General features: G+C 38.8%; 1 protein-coding gene across 12 annotated transcripts in view; it reads left to right on the top strand.

Annotated features, from left to right (window-relative positions):
• The first annotated feature begins 628 nt into the window (after positions 1 to 628).
• LOC6524747 (Ca(2+)/calmodulin-responsive adenylate cyclase) overlaps positions 629 to 20,671 on the top strand; it is a 33,813-nt gene continuing 13,770 nt past the window's right edge. For 8 of the 12 annotated variants that reach the window (XM_015190380.3, XM_015190382.3, XM_015190377.3 and 5 more), the window contains exons 1-3: positions 655 to 977; positions 1,752 to 1,866; positions 19,244 to 19,523. In XM_015190380.3, the coding sequence (XP_015045866.1) occupies positions 19,323 to 19,523 (201 nt within the window). In that variant the 5' untranslated portion in view covers positions 655 to 977; positions 1,752 to 1,866; positions 19,244 to 19,322. Of the gene's footprint in view, positions 978 to 1,751; positions 1,867 to 19,243; positions 19,524 to 20,671 lie in introns of all 12 variants that reach the window. The other 4 variants (XM_039377504.2, XM_002100555.4, XM_015190374.2 and 1 more) reach the window with 4 other exon arrangements.

Raw genomic sequence — 20,671 nt, 5'->3', positions numbered from 1 at the left:
TGGGCGGTTGGCGAATAAAAATGCTATATTTTATACGTTATTTAAGAATTTCAACTCCAACGTAAATGCAGTTTTGGGTCACCATTTTTTAGCCGTTAGGTATTTAGTATTTTCGATTCGATAAAATACTCATTTTCATAACGGTACAAATATCACATATTAATTTTTATTAAAATTCCATTTGAAATGTTTAATTAAAATGGTGTATATATTTTAGATAAATATAAAAATTGTATTTAAAATGTAATCTATAAAAAGGAACTAAATAAAAAGAACAAATATATTCGACTATCGATGGACTATCTATCGCAAGCACATCCAGCCCATATTTACGATGGTGCTTTCGCTGCGCGCCGATTATAAAAGAGCAAGAGTTAAATATTAATTATAATAATAACCGCACTTAAACAAAGGAAACAACGTTACATTTCACTTTTAAATGTTATTAGCAAATTAGTTTATATTTCAACTAACGCTGTTAATGGCAATTTAACATTGCACCAGCTGATTTGCCACACATGTGCGATATATCGATAGACTAGCGCAAGCACTGGCGACCCATCTCTACGATAGTGCTTTCGTCCGTCTTCGTGCGTCTTCGTGCAGCTTCGGCTCGACTCGGTTCGCTGTGGTTCGCTTCGACCCGCCGACGGACGCTTTAGTTTGGCTGCAACACCTTGCTGAGAACAGACCGATTCGAAGCGAACTCGAAGCTGAAAGCGAGCAAACCAAACAAACCAAGCCAAACAATCCGAAGAAATCGCGTCGTGAGGTGTGTGTAGAAGCGGTTAAATAACGCGGCGATCTTAACTGTTGTTCTTTTTTTTCGGTGCTGGTGTGTTCCTCTTGCATTGGTCATTTATTTTTTTTTCTGCAAAGTGTTACTGTGTGTCTCGCGCTGGTTGTTTGTTTTCTTTTTGTCGTGGGAAATGCGCGCGCGCATTTAAGAAGTGGCTGGAAAACTCCAAACGCAGCTGGTAAAGATTCAAGTTTTCCAAAAAAAAAAAACGAAGAAATACAAAAAAAGCACCCGAAAAAAACAACAAAAACACGAATGCATTGCCAGCAGATGATAAAGAAGGAGAGCAAGAAGAAGAGCGTGCCGCGACGCCTTCTGCTGTTGTGGTTGCTGTTGTTGCCGTTCTTGACCGTGTTTGTTGTTGTTGCCGCCTTTATCTGCATTGTCTTGCGTCTTAACCCGTTTCGCTTTGGCCTTTTCGGCTCTCCTCTCTCACTCCTCTCCTCCCATATTCCACTCTCCCCAACTCTCCTCCATTCTCCTCCTGTCCATGGATGCGCTTTGCCACTGGCTTTTTCCTCTCCTCTCCACGTTCCTCTGTCTCTTTGCCACACACACACGCCTTTTTTTCGGCTTACGGCGGCAGCAGCGAACAGCGGCAACAACAACAACAAGAACAACAACAAGCTGCCGCAAAAAATCGATAACGGTATTGGCAGCGGCGGCAGCACAAGAAAACGGCAACAACTTCCGCTTCCCCAAAAGTTGCAAAATGTCACCTGCCCCAAGGATTAGATAATCAAAAAGGGCAAGCGAAGAGAGAGCGAAGAATAGGAAGAACCAAAAGAGAGAGAGTGAGAGCGGGAGCGGGCTTGCCACGCCCCCTCCGCCTTAAAGCGTGGCTGTCACAATTCTTGTTTTAATTAAGAGCCAAACATTCAATTACAACTCGCTTGCCCTCTCACTCGCTCCCTATCGCCGTCTCATTCGCAACCTCTTACTCTCCTCTCAGCCATCTATGCATCTTGAACCGACAACAATAACAACAAGAGATACAGAACAAGGAGCCAAAAACGTGAAAGAAAAAGCAGCAGTCAACTTGCAACACAATCGTTGTTGCTTTTTGGGTAAGTGATTTCCTTTGCGGAATTCAGTTTGAGATAATAAGATACTTTTGAACCTCTCAGCTACTTTATTATGACTAAGATGCAAATGAAATCGGGAGGAGGTTGTTAGAATAGTTTACTGAATAAATAAATAAACCTATAAGTAAAGTAAAAATTATATATATTATATTTTATGGAATAGAAAGGGAAAAAATAAGATAAACGAACTCGAATGTTAGAACATTCCTCATCTAAACGAAAATAGAATCGAAAACTAGGTACCTAAAATTCTGAGAGTGGAAATCAATTTAGAACTTAAATAATATAATTATTATTATTTGAAACCTAGAACTTAAAAAAAACATTTTAAAATATTTGTGAGCACTACTCATAGAGTGTTTATTTAAAATGTTATAATTTATGGCCAATCAGTTTTATGATGTTCATAAAATAATAACTATTAATAAGAAGTATTTGACTAACTAATGAGACTTGACTATTAGAGACTTGATAATTAGAGCTACTAAGCCCGTTTAATGACTTCTATTCATAGGCTTTCATTAGGGATTTCAAATTATTAAACCTATTTATTGTCTGAATCATTAGGGCGATTGCTATAAATAATTACAACCCTTTTAACAAATTGCCATTAATATTATAGTATTAAATTGTTTGTGGTGCAGCTGACACATGTGTTTCTTTTCGCCCCGTCGACTTTTCATATTTTTGTTGTACATACTGTTGTATTTATGTTCTCGGTAGTGAGACACATGCGACAAGCCTCCGTGAAATCACGGGATTCGTTTGATTTTGCTATTTTTAAATGGTCTCCATAGCTGCATGGCTACATGGCGATGATCTCCCCGGGGAAGAATGCCCCTTCCCCAAATGGGTTTCTCCAGAGAATTTCGCTTTGATGTGTGCCTGCGTCTAGGCCACATCGCATTTATTGGTAATAGCACTCGGTGCATTGGCCATCTTGGCCTTCGAAGTCGCTAAAAACCATAGTTACACACACACACGAACAATGCAGCCTCTTCACATGCCATTTTTTGCTGTGCTTGCCGCCTTAAGTTCTTATGTTTATAAATATTTCACTTATTGCGTACGCGTACCCACAAAAAGGTCACTGAAAGCTCGTTTTCATTTGGAGTTCAAGGATATGGGTCAAGTGGCTTGCTGGGGTTCCAAACATGTGCGTCTTATGGCCCATCAACACCCACAGATTATCGTTTTTTGGACAAAAGAAATAGCATTTCCAAAATTGATAGCCCTTTTAGAAAAGAAACTGCTTTTAAGATATGAGCAATGAGTTGTTATTTATGGTGATATGAAAATAAAATTTTATTTTCAATTCAGATGAATGTTGTTCTGGAATGATTTTGTAGTTCTGATGTAGAATTTTTTCACAATCTAAAGTTTCTTATGCAACATAGCAGTTAGGACAACATTCACAATTCTCTGGGAGAACACTGGGAGATTGTGAACATCATCATCATCCCCATAATTACCTCCCCTGAATCCAATAAAGATGCAACGCTTTTCTGACTCGGTAGTGCCACTGTTGACACGCTCCAAAGTGTTTGCTTGAACCCACAAAGCACCTACAGAATTTACAGGGGCACACGGAAAGAAAAAAAGCTCAATAACCAGCAAAACAAATACAAATAATAATAATAAACGTAGGCGGAAGCTAACTTTAATTGGTTAAACAACAACAAGGCTTCTAAAACAAAAAAACAACATTGTTTTTTTAATTTGTTGGCAGTTTTTGTTTTGAAACTAATATGGGGCCTAATAAAATCTGGTATTTCCCTAATTAAATAAGCAAGGGTATGTTAGGGTCGACTATTGGAAATATTATGCCCAAGTCTTAAAATCATTGACAAATGCTAGCTCAGCTCAACAACTATATTTATGTAGACATAAAAAATACTTTGTAGTATTTCAATTAATAAATATATTCTCGATAAGTGAGCTAGTGTTGCCGATCAAGAGAAACACGTTTTTGTGTTACTTGCGACACTCAGTAGATACATTTTCAAGGAAAGACGTGCACTGTTTTAACTGTGCAGCATCCAGAGGCACATGGGCTCCATCCGTATCATCCATCGGCAGCCACATCTTCATCTTCTTCAGCATCTTTGCGGCAGGGCAAAGTGTGTTCTAATGGTTCAATGAACTGTGACTGTGACCACAGAATCTCGCAGATGCAAAAGTTCTCATTGTTCCGTACGCACTGCCAATTTATACAAAGCCGCGTTGTTCAACTTCGCAGAATAACATGACCACCCTCACTGAAAAAATGGGAGCACGAAAACAAAGGAGTTTCGAAATCCAATTTTTTCAAAACATTTGCGAAATTCGCAACACAATTATTAGGGAAACTTGTATGTAACTTTAATTATAAGAATATCAGTTAGATATCCTTAAAATATTGCAAACAAATGAAAATTATAATTAATCACATCGAAGACCACCAATAAAAGTGCTTCGAAAATGTAGGAAATTTTTCCAATTCGAATTTCTATTATGGCATTCCTCATACAAATCGTAAATCATGGCGCCAGTCGTGAATTCAATTAACTTTAGTACACAGACAAAAACATGGCCAAAAATATTTAATTGACTCGCCACATTTTCGTTTTCAATTTTTGTTTTTCAAAGGTTCAATATTTCGCTCACGACTTGAGTAATCAAATTGAGTACTTAAAGTAGGCGAAGTAACAACGAATACGATATGAAATTAAATTAAATTTAATGTATAGCTTGTCCAAAAAAGAGCTTTTGGTACTATAAGAAGGAATGTATTTTCAATTGAAACAAGCAGTTATTCAGTGATGGTAGTAACACCCCGTATAGTAGGGTATTACCGCATCGGTTTAGCCATGTTAATATGGATCGCTTTTCGAACTATTCCTGCCTGAAATGTACAAATTCTTGTTGCTCTTGACGGGGACTGTGCGTTGGGCCAGGTGACGAAGCCGTCATCGTTGCAGGGAACGTGACATGCATGCAAATTGTGCATTGACGCGACGCGACACCGAGAGTGCAACCTCAACCTCAGACCCGCAGAAATAAATAAATAAACTCAAATACAAAAATAAAACAAAATGGTGAAAAAATAAACCCCTTTCGACGGGCGACGGGCGGCGATAAGGCGAAGAGGTGCCAAAAGAGTCAGTTGCCTCTAACCTTCGGCGAAGTGAGCTAAATTGCTTGACAACAAACAGCAAACCGTCTTTGGAAATCGCCTCTGAAAAGTGCAAGTGGGCGGCTGATGGGGGGGCGGTCGTGCCATTGAAACCGACCGAGGAATTACAAAAGAATCTACTTCCTACAATTTCCCCCGGCAAACAAGTTCTCTAAGCAGGCAGAGCGAAGAAACTGCACTTCTTCCTTTAATTTCGTTCTATTTGGGGGACTTGCAAGGAAGAAAGGGGTATCAAATATTTTAATAGTATTTGGTATGTTAACTGTTTCTAAAGTTAAAGTTTCTACTATGGTATTTTTCAAAAGTGTTTTTGAGCTCAATAACTAATGCGAATTTGAGCAGCAATGTACGTGCAGTTCAAAATTTCATTGTCAAGGCTACGTCATTGTTTCTGGTTAAATAATAAATTGAAAATAAGTTAAGTAATATTATTATGGCGACAGTACTTGACTTCGACAACCTTTATGCACTTCATTCATATCATACACAAGTGCCCATTACTCAACTCGTTGAGCGAACAGCTTTTGTGGCTTTTAACGTCAATGAGGATTGATTTTCTAGAGTTTTCGAGTTGAATGCGGAAATTTTGTTCTATTTAAGAAGTATTAAACTAGTAGTACTACTACAGCCCACGTAGTGACGAAGCGCACTGGGAGTCAAGTTGGGAAGAGTTAGTAGGTGCAAGTATAGATCTTATCTGAGATTCGATTTGAGTTTGAGAAAAGACACTCTGCGCAGTTCTAGCTGATAAAGTTGGACTGTAGCAATGAATGGAGTATGGAGTGGGGCTCGGCGGGCTTGGTGGGGCACAGTCCAAACTGGTTCTCGTCGCAGTTTGCATGCCACAACCAATTGGTGGCGTATTTGGGTCGCAGTTGGCGGCAGCTCTCCATTGCAGTTGGCAGGCAGTTGACTGCTTTGCAGGCGTTGGCCAATTACGAGCACATATACGTTTCAATTGATTTCTAATTAACCATTTTGCATTTGCTGCGTGCCAGTGTCCATGTGTGAATGTGTGCTCACGTGTGCACTTGATCTGCTTCGGTTCCATGTTTCTCATGTTCTCTAATGCCACTATCCATGCTACCTCCATGTGGCATTCAACCAGGTGTAAGGGTGTCGGCTTTTCCTATCTATTTAGCCATTTGTAGGTCAAGCTGCGTCTTTGTTCGCTTTTTGTGTGGGCAGCGCAAGATGAGCAGACATTGATATCAAGTATCCGTCTTTGTATATGGTATATGCACTATATTTCATCGCACTTGAGCATGAAGAAAGTGCTTTCCAAAGTGATAATCAATTCGACCTCAATTGGCTTTAAATAAATATTTGGGCTTTTAAAAAATGATGGTAAATATAAATAAATATTAAGTTTTCATATGTAAATCTTGTTGGCATGATTAAGCTAGAAAATTTTAATTTCTACCAAATAATGGTTTGAATAAAAGAATGGTCATTGAATCGATTATATTATTGCTGATTTTGGATCGCATGGAATTTTTGTGTGGAGTGATAATTGCAAGCTTTTCTTCAAATATAAATATATATAAATGCCATAAGTACCCCGTGTAAGAGTATAACCAATTTGTAACTTTCCCATCTGTGCGAACAGTTTTTTTTGTTTGCTGCCCCCGCCCGGTTTTTCTTTGGGATTTACTAAACGCCGTCGCAGATCAGACAGACGCCCATATGCGAGTCAATTAGTGCATGTAGGCGCAAAAATTAATTTGTTCGCCGCCAAATGTGACAGAGTCAGCAAAAACATATAGAGAAAACCCCATTCTCGCCATCTGAAAATTAACCAAACTGAAATTGCGAGAGAGATCTGCACTGCGAATCAATTATGGACATCAGAGATAAATTGGAAGCCTAAATGGCTCAACTCTTGAGCAACTGGAAACCATTTGAATACCCTTTACGCAAAAGGAGTCCATGCAAATCAGGCAAATCGAACGGAAAATGTATAATACAATCTGATTCTTATTTGATTTCATCAAAAGATGATACTTTGAACTTTGAGCTATTCATACCCGTTTCCTGTTGCCATTCAAAGTTTGATGAACTCTTGACCAGCAATTTCGGAGCAATATGGCAACAGAACTGTGAAGTTCCTGCCTGGGTTTTTGGGGGTAAATCAATCAGGCTTAAGTGCTGGCCAGCAATTCAATCCCCGCTCATTACAAAGCTCCTTAGATAGTGGTGGCTGTATCCGTTGTCTATTGGCCCGAATGAATAGTGCGTTGTGTGCAGTGAGTAGTGAGTAGTGCGGAGTGAGTAGTGAGTAGTGCGGAGTGAGTAGTGAGTATCTGTGTGCATGGACAGCGGAATGTGCTGGCAATTAAAATGAACTCACGCTGGCAACCCTGACAAAAAACGTGCCGCTGGACGGACAACTGCAACTTCAACTGCAACTGTGCAAAAATATCTAAACGGCAGCTGCTTGGAGTCGAAATCAAAAGTGAGATTGAAAAAAAAAACCTGCCTCCTATATGAAATCTCCAAGCTCCAAAGCCAAGCCACTTACACCAAAAGCGCGCGCATTGCATTGATTAAGTTTTGAGTTTGATTTGGATTTTGATTTTCATTTTGATTTCGATTTCGATTTTAAGCAGTGGAGTGAACTGAAAAGATCAGAGAGAAAACCAGACACTTGCGCACGCGCAGCAAATTTGTAACGTTTGAGCCTCTAAACGAGCTGCGAATTGAAAAACACTTGACGGATTGACAGGCGAAGACAGATCAAATTGGCAATGCCCTGTGACAAGATGCTGGAATTATAGTTTTCATTAAAAATGCAATCTAGATTGAACGGTAATACTGGCTTAAAAAATCTTAGACACCAAATCTTAAAACCATAAGCATTTACTTATATAAAAGAATAGGATGTATACCGAATTAGTTAATAATTTAATTGAATTATCATTTTGAGTTAGAGCAATACTAATTCACTGTGCACTACCTTCTAATCTTCTTGAACATTTTAATTTAAGCACTTTGCAATTCAATTACATAACAAAGTCATAACTTGATCGTTGAGCATTGGATGGGCTAAATTCATTCATTGTTTCGATTGTTTATCTAATTGCCGATTTGATCGACATGACAATGATCAGTCGGCCAGATGATTGCTTGTGTCTTAAGTCCCCGCCCCAACGTGGCCAACACACCGATCGATCGCCGATCAATCAATGCCATCAATCATGCATGAGCGAGTCAACGCTGGAGAGAGAGAGAGAGTGGATTGACAGGCCTCTGGGATTCGCAAGGCGTTTGAGGGGGTTAAATGGCCAACACGTATACGCCCAGTGGACGCACTCGAATTACACTAGCCTACAAAACTGGGAAACGTTGTGAAGTAATTAAAACTTATAGTGCAACAGTTAAGGGAGAAATGCCTAAATACTGAATATCTTCATCTTTCATTACAATTTTAAGCCTTTTTGCTAGAAACGCCAATCCTTTTTGACAGCCAGTGTTCAAGTTGCTAATGGCCACAATTAGCTACCTCTGTATGAAGTGAAACTGTTTTCATCCGCAAAACCACATTTCAATATAAACTTGTTGGCCAATTCAGACAGCTTGCTGACCAAACAATTATCAAGCAATTCGCTTTATGAAGTTGGCGCCTGTCACTTCGAGGGTCTTCAGATGCTCCATTGCCAATTGGCCATTGGCCATTGGCCATTGTTTTGTGGTTTGTTTTGTTTTGTATTCCCAGCAGCAGCACTCGAACATGTCAGCGATTTCTCAGGCCTATTTGTTCGACACTTTGGGTCAAGTTTATTGGATTGCCTTAATTTGCACAGCGAAATTAATTAACACTACATTGGCAGCCAGTAAAGCCAAAAGGTTTGGCTATCAGCCAAGCGATTAGAACTCACAAGTACCTCATCATAAAGTTTTGAATAGATAACACACAGTTGAAATGAAATGAAATGAAAAACACTTTCCACTTTGAGGAAATTATGCAATAATGATCCCAGACATATACATGATAATTTACTGCCCAGTTTCAGACGACGTTTAACGACATTTTCCAATCCGCTTATGGCAAACAATTAAGAACGCTGAGCACTTGACAATTTATTGCAGTTATAAAATGGTACAAAAAAATATATAAAATTTAAAAAACTCATCTACAGACCATAACACTGCCATTTTGACACACATACAAAGTGGTTAATTAAGAAATGCCAATTAGATTCCGATACCCGATTTTGTTAAGTACTCAAGCACGTTCCAAAAAACAAAAACAGCAAACAGAAAACAAAATAAATCGCCAGTGATTCAAACGGGCAAGATATAATAGTTCTCCAAAGAACCAAAGGGTCTGTCAGGGGAAGTACTATTTATAGCTATTTTCAGTAAGCTCGTACTGCCGAGTATTTTCATAGCTCATTGTTTTTGCATTGCTCAATATTCGAATATTCGCGTGACAAAGCAAAATGTCAGATGTTTCACATATGTTGCTGGCACAACAAATATAATAGTATACAAAAATAAAAAAAGATGAAAGCAAAACAGACGCGACTGTTTCCTATTCGGTTCATAATGAGCAGATCAATTTTGTGAACCCAGTCGAGTGTATCGGCTAAAAGTGCAAGTGATGTTCGTAAAAATACCATAGCAAATATGATCTTTTATTAAGGGTGGAACATACATACTCGACTCATTAAAAGTTCCTTAGTAGTTTAGATTGCTAGATTCAATTGAAAGATGCATCTAATCCACAGTGCGATTCCCGATCGATTGCCATATGTGTCAGTGAACTCCGGAACTGGCATTTGACCCGTCGGAAAACAGGAACTGCGGCTGAAATTATAATGCCCCTTCCTGTGAATTCACAAGGGGGCCGACTTGCAGTTGTAGAACTGCAAAAAAGCCTCAGTTGACCCCAGCCTATGGGAACCTTCTGGAAATCGAAATTTTCCACAGCAGGAGGGGCAAATATAAATAGATTCCCAAATGACATTGCAAACAGACAAACAAATATCAGTGCAGTGGGCATCGACTTCAAATCGACAGTGGACGAAAAAGGGAAAAAAAGAGTGTGGACAGGGGTTAATCAGCTCTCGAGTTGTGTTGATAAAATGAAAACAATTTTCAAGTGGCCACAGCGATTGCACATACACTTTTCTGGGTCTAAAATAGGTTAGTACCTAGTTTCAAAGGTATTGGGCATATAACTTTCATAATGCTTTCGTTATTAAGATTTATTAAATAAATAATACATTCGCAATCACAAATTCTTAAATCTCTATACACTTTTCTTATTTTTGGCATAACTGATTTGATTGTGTATTCCTCAGAAAGTAACTGAAATTCTAACGACCTCAGATTATGGTATTTATAAGGTCGAAACACTCTTGAACGATCTTACGTCTTTCTTTGCGGAGGGTCAGGAAACTTTCGCTACGGTCGCAGTGGCGGGTTGATAAGACGGCAAGATAGATAAGCTAATATGGGAACGCTATACTGAAGTGTGCCCGTGAATATACAGTTGTGATCAAAATAACAATTGTATGGCCACCTCCCTTGAACTTTAAAGATCTTTACTGCCTTTCTGCATAACAATATATATATAATACTATTTGTATCATTATGTACTACATCACTCGGCAATCAGGACAATCCTGATAGTCGTGCTAACAAAATTTAAACGAAATAATACCATTTTCTGGTTATACGGAAATACCTTTTTATAATACGCTAGGTATTCCAGGTTTCCAAGCATCTATTGCTTGACTTACTATCTTCACTCATTATTGATGCCTTCTATCTACCCCTTGCTGTTTTGTTTACGGCCTGCGAAAGAGCAGAAGACCTTTTATCGATTCGCGATTCGGGTAGTGATGTCATGGGAAATATGTAGACAGATAAAGAGTTTTGCGTAGATGGGGAAGTCAACTGCCTACCGAAAAGGAAGCAAAGCTCTGGATGGCACGTCAAGGTCAAGTGGAAATTGCGTGCCAAATGCTGCAACGGATTTCTGATTTATGAATGCTATATTTTCTTTTGATGGCTGTTTCGTTAAATATATAATTTGTGTACAGACAGTTCTTGCAACCAAGTAAAACACAATTCAGCCTAGTTTTACAACTTTTCTCACTAGTAATAAGTATATATATATCGTAGACGATAAACAACTTTCGATAGAATTGATTGCGATGACTGACTATCGATGACTACTATACCCTATGTGCTATTATTCCAGTCCTTTAATTCGAGTGGTCTGCAGTCACAATAAATGTCGTAAACAACATTGGTCCAAAGAGGACATTGGACTCATACCCACATCCTGGGAGGTCCTTCAGAACAGGGTCCTTCAAGCGGTTTGTTGTCACTACTACTACTACTACTACCACTAAGACTTCTACTACTGTACCACTGCTGTTGTTGGCAGGCCGCCAAAGGGTCATCAGCACCGCGAGCGCATAATGGCTTAAGTGTGTGTGTGCTTTTCTGGCTTTACTGGTTGGTTTTCCCAGGTGACGACAAGGAGGCGCATGTGTGTCCTGCCTGCCGGCTGGCTGGGTGGTTGGGTGGTTGGGTGGCCGGTAGGAAAGGACACTTTGCTGCTGCACCGGCAGCTGTTTCCTGTGTGCGTGGGTCGCTGCACTCAAGACACCTGCAATTCATTTGGCACATTTGGTTCAACAACCCAGAAGTTAGCCGCCCGTGCCTTTTGTATCACCTGGTTCCCTTTGTTTGGCTAAGCATTAGAATGACACTGTTTATCCCCACCGATTGGCCAGCTCTGCTCCATGGATGCTGATTATGATGATGATGATGATGATGATGTCCAGTATCCGGTCGTCCTTTTCTCGATTTTAAAGACTTGAATGAAGCAGTCAAAATGTCAAGCGCTGACAAATCATCTTATTCATCGCGTCCTTCCGCCGCCTGTCTTTTGCAGGCTAAAAACGCAAACGATGGGCTTTATATATTTTTTGTTTTTAATTTCATGGCCCTGACGTTGAGTTTTCATTTGTCGCGGCCTTTTTTGTTTCAAGTATCCTAAGGACAAAGTCAATGACAATCGCGAAAAAATATTATTTCTATCGCTGCTGGCGTTTCGTTTATTTTTCCTTTCAGTTTGCTGTTTCGGTTAGCTTTTACTGGCTGCCATTTAAAAGTCAACACTTTAAGTGAGATGTACCGACAAAATGACCAGAGTAAAGATGAAGAAATCGCTGATGGAGGGGAGATGCTGTTGAAAATGATTTGGCAGTTGTCGATTATGCTGAAAACTCTTTCAGTTTCCATGATGGGACTTTCCATTATCAATTTAAAGGGGCAAGCTTTTAAATGAGATCCCAAAAATATATAATAATCATTTAACAAGTAATGCATATTAAATTATTCACCTAATATACATGTGTACATTCAAAATAAGGAAGTGCACTGTTTTGCTCTGCAAAATCTTTTTCCGGCCTCACAAACTTAACAAATTATTGAACTTAATTAACGACTGTTGCGATGAACAGATGGAAATCAAAAATTAAGAGCTAAAGCAATGGAATTTTTGTATACACTTATCACTCATAATCGACATTAACAGCCAGGTTAATGTAAACATTACTGCCCGTGTGTTCTATTTGTATTTAGATCACGGGATCTATTAAAACTAGAGATTCTTGCGAAGATCACAAATGAACTTATGGGTATTAGTTTTTAAAAGAATTTTCTGCTAATTAGACATCCCTACATCTCTAGTTTTCTTTGCACTGCCTGTCTTTCTAACAATAATTTAAGAGCTTTGACTGGGTCAACAAGGAAATAAACTCACAGATTTTAAATGATTGTGCTGTCATGTTTCCAATTAGCAAATACGTCAAGAGGAGGAACAGAACCATCATAACGAAGTTATGTTTACTTTGACCGAAAATGTGCATTTTACATAGATATCTCGACTTCATTTTCCTTTCCAATTTCGAATTACGATGGAAAAGTTCCATTGAATTTTAACCCCTTTTTTCATGTTGTCATTCGGTTTGTTTTCACTTCAAATAGCAAATATTTAATATTCATAATGCTCGCCCGTTGACCGAATGGCACTTCAAGTATCTTGGATGTCTGGGGATCGGGTAATTGTGGGTTTTGGATTCGGTTTATGGTTTTTTTCCCTTATTTCTTTGCGTGCCATGCATAAGCTAGTTGTGTACAGGCGTATTCGGGGTCTAAGTGGCCAAGGTTTTGATCTTACGAAACAACCAATAACACCCAATAACTTGCAGCTAATAGCATAGATTACAAATAATAAGTTTGCGTTTTGATCGCTGAAATTGCGTCACAGTGAGCTGCTACACCTGCATCTCTTGACGGGATTACAAAAATTATAGTTGCTTGTACAAATGTCGTTTCGATAATCGTTTGGCCATTAGAGTTGAGCGGGTCCAGAAACCAGGGGCTATTATCATCCTATATCATATCAATTGCGGCATTAAAAAGCTTTCCACAGATGTGCCTCTCTGCGGTTGCAAAGATCGCTTGGATCATGCAACTTCCGGTTGCAATTTAGGACGCTCAATTGTGCATGCTGACTTCAACAGCGATGCAATCGAGCAGAAACGAGCAGATGTTCGCTATGTGATCATAAAATGATCTTTGAATAAATGGGATTGGTTAGAATTTTGCAAGAATTTTTCAAGATTATTTTTGGTTTTTTTGTAAAGAGTGGTACAGAATTTGTAATGTTCCGCATCATACATTATCATCATAAATCTTTAACTTGATCAGCATACAATATTCTCTTATCTGAATTTTGCAGAAAATCACAGATTCTTTCTATATTATTAACCCATTAATCCCCATTTGAACGCGGTTTCGGATTCGGAAGGCGGCAAAGGGATGCATTTATGCACGATTAACCCGCTTGGAGCTCCAGATCGTCGGGCGTTCAATCATCTAGCGGTTAAAAATAAACGCCTTTTATTGATTTTATTTTGTGCGATGGCCTTTCGGGGTAATTTGCATCGTGCCCTTGCCGAGCTTTGTGCCACTACTTGAACCTTCCCACCTCCACCTCGACGTAGTCGACGTCCACACCACCACATCCATTCCAACCATTCCATCCTGCCGTCATTCATTCATTCATTGCGGATGCGAAGCCACGTTCGCAAAATCGGAAAGTGATTGGATTCCTAGGTTAGGGGTTTTTACATATGCTCAATGCGTTTCTTGATATCTCGCGCCTTGTGTTTTTTGCGTTTAATTAGGCGTAAAAAATGCCGTAAAAAGCACGGCAAATAAAGGAATTCGCTGAAAATCCCTCAAATACAAATTTGAATTTGCTTCATATCGGCACACGCTAATCAAGCGACACTGAAAAATAAGTGTGGGTTTAAAAATGCAGGAACTGTCAAGAATAGTGGATTAAAATACTTATAAAGGTGAAGTGAGCTGCTAACTTATGAATGATTTATATAAATATATCTCATTATTAAATATTTTTTACTGATTCCCGTCTTAATAAATCAAATTTTCTCTAACTCAAATGTGTATCTTTATCGTTACCTTTATCTTTTCCGACTGCAAAAACCGCGTGAGGAATATGGAATAAATGTGGTATTGAATCAGCTGGCAGTGCATTGCACTGCATTGAAATATCCAGGGAACGTGTAAATAGAGGCGTCGAGTCAACAGAGAACCCACCTAGATAACATTACTCCCTGCCTTATAAACTTCTTCGACCTTCTAGTACAGTAAATCATCGCAATAAAAAACCACCTTCAAGTCATTCCAAATAGGTGATTCAATTAAGAATAATATATACTTTTAAAATGAATATATTCTAGTACTTATTTCCGATTTATACAATTCTAGAAAGCTCCTCCATTTTACTTAACTCTATTTACATATATCAACTAAAATACTTTCTTGTTGTAAGAGCCCCACTGTGCCTTGTGTTGCATTAAAAATCAAGATGATAGTTGGGCTGCAGCAATGGCTAATAAAGACCAGAGATCACATAAAACCAGGTGGTTGCTTTGTTGAACTCCTCGGTGTTGAGGTGCAACATCTGTACTTTATATGCATCTATTTGCCTTGCCCATTATCTGGGCGCAAAGTGTAATGCATTTTCAATTCTTATCGTGTTGAGGTGTGTGCTCTGGCTCACTTTTATCCACGGAGAGCACAAAGGCATTGAAAACCATGCCCCATATGTGCTTAACTAAACTAATTAACTAAAACCCGCAATGCATCATCAAGTCCCCATATATATCGAATACCACCCACAATGGAAATCGAATTTCGCGCACTTGCTAATAAAAGTACTAAAGCCCAACAAATGGCCACCGAGTTTTATGGCCATTGGGGCGGGATTTGGTTTTTGGAATTGGTGGTAGGAGCCTCACATATACGAGTTCCTTGGCGAGACATCAAATTTCGTGTGGCGCCAAGTTCCACCCTCCAAAAACAAAGTCCATCCTTCATGTCCCGGGGTCTCTATTCAATTTACGACAGTTTTCGAGGGTCAGCTAAACTGATTTTGTTGCATTACCCCAAACATGATGGCCTACTTAAATGGCCAATAAGAAGAAATAAACGAAATATGTGTTCGGCAGCAGCGAAGAATATTTTAGATGCAGATAACACTAGTCCGCAAAATATTTTAATTGTTAGATTCTTTAGATACTTTCGTTAGATGCTTTCCTAACATCTGAACTGCTTTCCATGATTTTAGGCATGGTGACCAATAAAAATATACTTTAAGATTTTTGATAAATTTTTGTTTTGTTAGCCACTGTTATAAATTATTTGGTAAAGTGGATGGCAATATGTGCACCGGATCCACTAATTGATTTTGTCTTTCCCACTTTCCCACTTGCCGGGCAAAAAAGGGGCAAATTGGGCTTGCTGAACAACGTATGTAAATATAATTAGTTTTTGGACGGACTTTGCTACACAAAATGTATGGCTGGTCAAAGGGACACAACTTTGTTGTCTATCAAAAACATTTTAGTTGAAAACTTGGTCTAATACAATTTTCGTTTCCGTTTCGCAACACACGGCGTGTGGAAAAATGTATTTATGTGCCACATGGCGGATAAGTGAGTTTTGTCAGGTTCGTTGTACAAAGATGATAGATGGGCTTCTGTAATAATCAGTACACTTTTGGTCAACGAATTTCTAGCGAAATATAATCTTTTTCAGAATATATGTACAACAAATATTTTGCAATGTATATTAGACAAAGAAACCTTAATTTAATATAAATTAACTCAAGTATTCTTAGCATATAAACCATTGATTACTTCACAAAGACCAGCCACACTCTTAATTTATCGCAGTTCCTGGAGTTTTCCTTTTGGGAACTATAAATGAATCCAAAAATCCAATCAGTTTAGTGGGCCATAAAAACCGTTTGATATGGCCAAGTCCATACACACAGTTGTACATTTCTACGATTTCCTTTTTTTTGCTAAATGTTTCTGTTTGCGTCATTTGGCTGATGCTGCTGCTGCTGCTTTTGCATCGGCTTTTCATTCTATCTATATACATATCTATCTTTCTATCTATCCATCTAAATATCTATCGGTTTGTGTCCTAATTCGTTGGCGGGCGCCAGACGACGAAAGCGAAAATTGGAAATTGAATTTTGATTGATTATATGGCGAGAATGACGACGATGAAGACGATTAATGGCGGAGAGCCCATGAAAGTGTTGCAAACCTAATTGCTGTCAATTGCTGGGGCTAGAAAATCAATCGAGAAATCGCAGCAAAAAATCACTTGCGATGCATTTTATTCGCTAACGGACCCGCAACTCAACCCTATCTCCGAATTTTGAACAGTGTACGCTTGGCAAGAAACCTCTTTGGACTGTGATCTCTGCGATGGTTGCCTGTCAATGGAAAACAAGAGGGAAAACACAAGAAATTGTCATGTTTTTGCATCACGAGGGGCTAGTACATACATATGTACATATTATTGGATAAATGGATGGGATGCCAAGTATAAAAAGGCGCGCCTCAAGTCGATACATTTCCCAATCATAACATTCTACTTGATTTAATTAAAATTTATCGTAGTCTGTAGAATATAGCATCTTAACTAATAGCGAAAAACAGCTCGTCGAAATTTATGTAGGACACATAAATACAATTTCCAAAATACGCACGAAATGCCCACTTGACGGGAATTTATAATGACAGCAATTTTTCCGTTGCGTTGTGTTTTTGGCTTATAATTTTTGTTATTCTGTTTTCTCACTGTTTAGTAGTTTTGTGGGTCTGGTGTGATGAACTTGCAGTGCGAAGCACTCGAAATTACACTTGCATAACTCAGAAAAATTCGCTTGAACACTTGGCGTGCCGCAAATAGAATTTTGGACAAGCCCACACAGAGAAAAAAAAAAAATATAATACAACCTGGTGGTTTTGAAGACATTAAGTTGGGGACGAGTAATGTGGACGCCAAGAAATTGAAAATATTCACGTCTCATTATATTAATGTCGCTGCGAAAATGCAAATTCGAAATGCGCACATCAAAAATGATTCAAACAACCCACATAAGCAAACAAACAAGCGGCGCGAGCAAACAAATTGACAGCGAATAATCAACAACGAATAAGCCAAGCCAACTGACTGAATGGCTAAATGAATGACTGACCGACTGAATGACTGAGTGACTGAGAGACTGCCAGACTGATTGACAAACTGCCACCGCACAAACAAAAGAAACATCCATGTTGACGTCTAATTGTTGGTACTTTCACGGAGCCAACTGTTCAAACATGAGGCTCTACAAGATCTGGTGCTCTGGTGCTGGATGATGATTGCTCAACTGGGCAGGAGTTCGGCACAATTTGCACAGTTCGTTGGCATTAAGTGCGTGCCCATTTCGCAAAAGGATAAGTGAATGTACTATTACCAAGTAATAGTAAAATACTAGTAATAAGATGTATATCAAGTATTTTACAAGTAAATATGCGAAACTATAGAGTTTTTGTACATATTCATCTCATTCTGATAGGAGTTGAGTGCCTGCCAGCTTTGTCAAGGTCAGAAGAGGCTCCATTTTGGTATTTGGTGGTTTTGGGTTATGACCTTGTGCTTGGGACACTCTGGCGACACCTTCGCCGTGTGCGAACAAAAAGGATGAACTTGCCACATATCTGCCACATATCCACACACACCTCGAATTCTGGGCTGCTGGTGGTGGTGATGGTGGTGCTGGTGGTGTTGCTGCTCCACCGATGGATGTCTATAAATGTTTTCATGCCTAATTGATTTAACGTCTCGGGCATAGCCGAATATAGACATCGATCCAATGGCAGCCAGCGGCCAAATATTCCACGCTGCACTCGTTAAAGCCGGCTAATTACGGATTTTATTTGCAAAATGAATTTGTGCATAATATTTTAATGAATTTAACGGATTGCCGCATACAAATCGCAATTAATCTGCCACTGAAAGACCGTTGTCAGCAGTACTTATTCGCATCCCATCTTCTCCTCCTGGTCTGGTCATCGTTCTCATCATCAGTCTCATAATACTTTTCAAGTGCGTGGGCTGGGGCTTGTGGAAAATGTTGTGCTGAACATTGATTGATTTTCACGCCAGCTTGCTTATTTTTAGCGGATATTTTCAGCAAACTTGGGAAATGTTATTTTAAACGTTTTGGCCGAGGAGCATTGGGCATTGGGTCTTGCTCTCGACATTTTCCCCTCCATTGGTTGTGTGCACGAGCACCCATTTCCTATTTCCCATTTTCCATTTCCCATTTTCCATTCTCGATTCTCCATTTTCCCCCAAAGCCGGCCCACTGACATGCAACGGCAGGCGGATTTCAAGGTGACCTGCTCCCGCTTACACTGCGGGAAATGAAGAGTAGCCTTCTGGAAAATATATCTAATTACTTTATTTAGACTTGCTAATTTAATATAATATTCTACGAATAATAGTATATCTCCATATCATGTACGAAACATTAGAAATATCATTTAAAACTGAATTAAAGTGGTATATATGTATATATTTTATAAAGTGCAATTTGCAATGTTCATCGCTGAAGTTATAGAAATGTTGTCTTAGTGTTGCTATACTTAAAATGGGAAATAATGCGCAAGATATATGTATTTTTCTTGATGAATCTTTAATATAAAAATTACAATAGTGAAATACAATATATCAGATATCTCATGCTAATAACTATGACCTCGTGCGCTCCTCCACTTGCAGCCCCTGATCTTGGCGGCCCCAATCCCTTTGGCAGGCGTCGGAAGGAGCCGCTCGGCAGCGGCAGCTGCGGCGGCGCCGCATGGACCATGCCGTGAAGGCGACGCGCGGCCGCCCGCTGAACACGCTGCGCTTCGAGAACGATGAGCTGGAATGCCTCTACCAGCGGTACACGCTCAAGCTGCAGCGCTTCTCGGTGCTGGGCGTGGTGGCCCTGGTCTTCGTCCTCTGCGGCGTGATGGCGGCCCTGTCGCTGACCTTCAACAACGCGGCCACCTTTCACGTAAGTCGCTATGCACTTTAATATAGGGTTATTCCTTTAGCTTTCTGACCATTTTTAGCCAAGTTATACCGAAAATACCAATCGTAAATATTAAAATGTTGCCGAAAATCGATTTTCTGTTTTTTTTGCGAATATTATTATCAGTATTTTGACCACAGCATTCGAAATATTGGTCGGAATATGAAATGTCATACCTCGTTAAGTTCGTTATTAAATTTCCTATCAAACTGTGTTTTCAGAAAAAAATTTAATTTTTTTCACATTTTTTGCAATTTTTGATGATGATTTTTGAATTATTGCGAAATGCCGAAAATCGCTTTTCTGTTTTTTGCGACTATAAATATCAGTATTTTGATCAGAACATTTGAAATATTGGTCCGATTATGAAATGTCATACCTCGTTGAGTTTGTAATTAAATTTCCTATCAAACTGTGTTTTCAGAAAAAAATTTAATTTTTTCGGAATTTTTTCCAATTTTTGATGATGTTACCCCTTACAAAAAATGCGAAAATTTGGCCAAAAATTATTTTAACAAAGTCGGGTAAAAAGTATCTTGGTTGGTTAGTATTGCTAATTAGGAGTAAAAATATGTAATTATTTTTACTTTCTGACCATTTTTAGCCAAGTTATTCCGAAAATACCAATCGTAAATATTGAATTTTTGTCGAAAATCGATTTTCTGTTTTTTTGCGAATATTATCATCAGAATTTTGATCACAGCATTCGAAATATTGGTCGGAATATGAAATGTCATACCTCGTTGAGTTCGTTATTAAATTTCCTGTAAAACTGTGTTTTCAGAAAAAAATTTAATTTTTTCGGAATTTTTTCCAATTTTTGATGATGTTGTTACCCCTTACAAAAAATGCGAAAATTTGGCCAAAAATTATTTTAACAAAGTCGGGTAAAAAGTATCTTGGTTGGTTAGTATTGCTAATTAGGAGTAAAAATATGTATTTCTTTTAACTTTCTGACCATTTTTAGCCAAGTTATACCGAAAATACCAATCGTAAATATTGAAATTTTGCCGAAAATCGCTTTTCTGTTTTTTTGCGAATATTATCATAAGTATTTTGACCACAGCATTCGACACAGTGGTCCAATTATGAAATGTCATACCTCGTTGAGTTCGTAATTAAGTTTCCTA

This window comes from Drosophila yakuba, chromosome X (assembly GCF_016746365.2).
Source record: "Drosophila yakuba strain Tai18E2 chromosome X, Prin_Dyak_Tai18E2_2.1, whole genome shotgun sequence".
Lineage (NCBI taxonomy): Eukaryota > Metazoa > Arthropoda > Insecta > Diptera > Drosophilidae > Drosophila > Drosophila yakuba.
The sequence above is the reverse complement of the archived record's forward strand: the minus strand, read 5'-3'. Positions and strand labels throughout refer to the sequence as shown.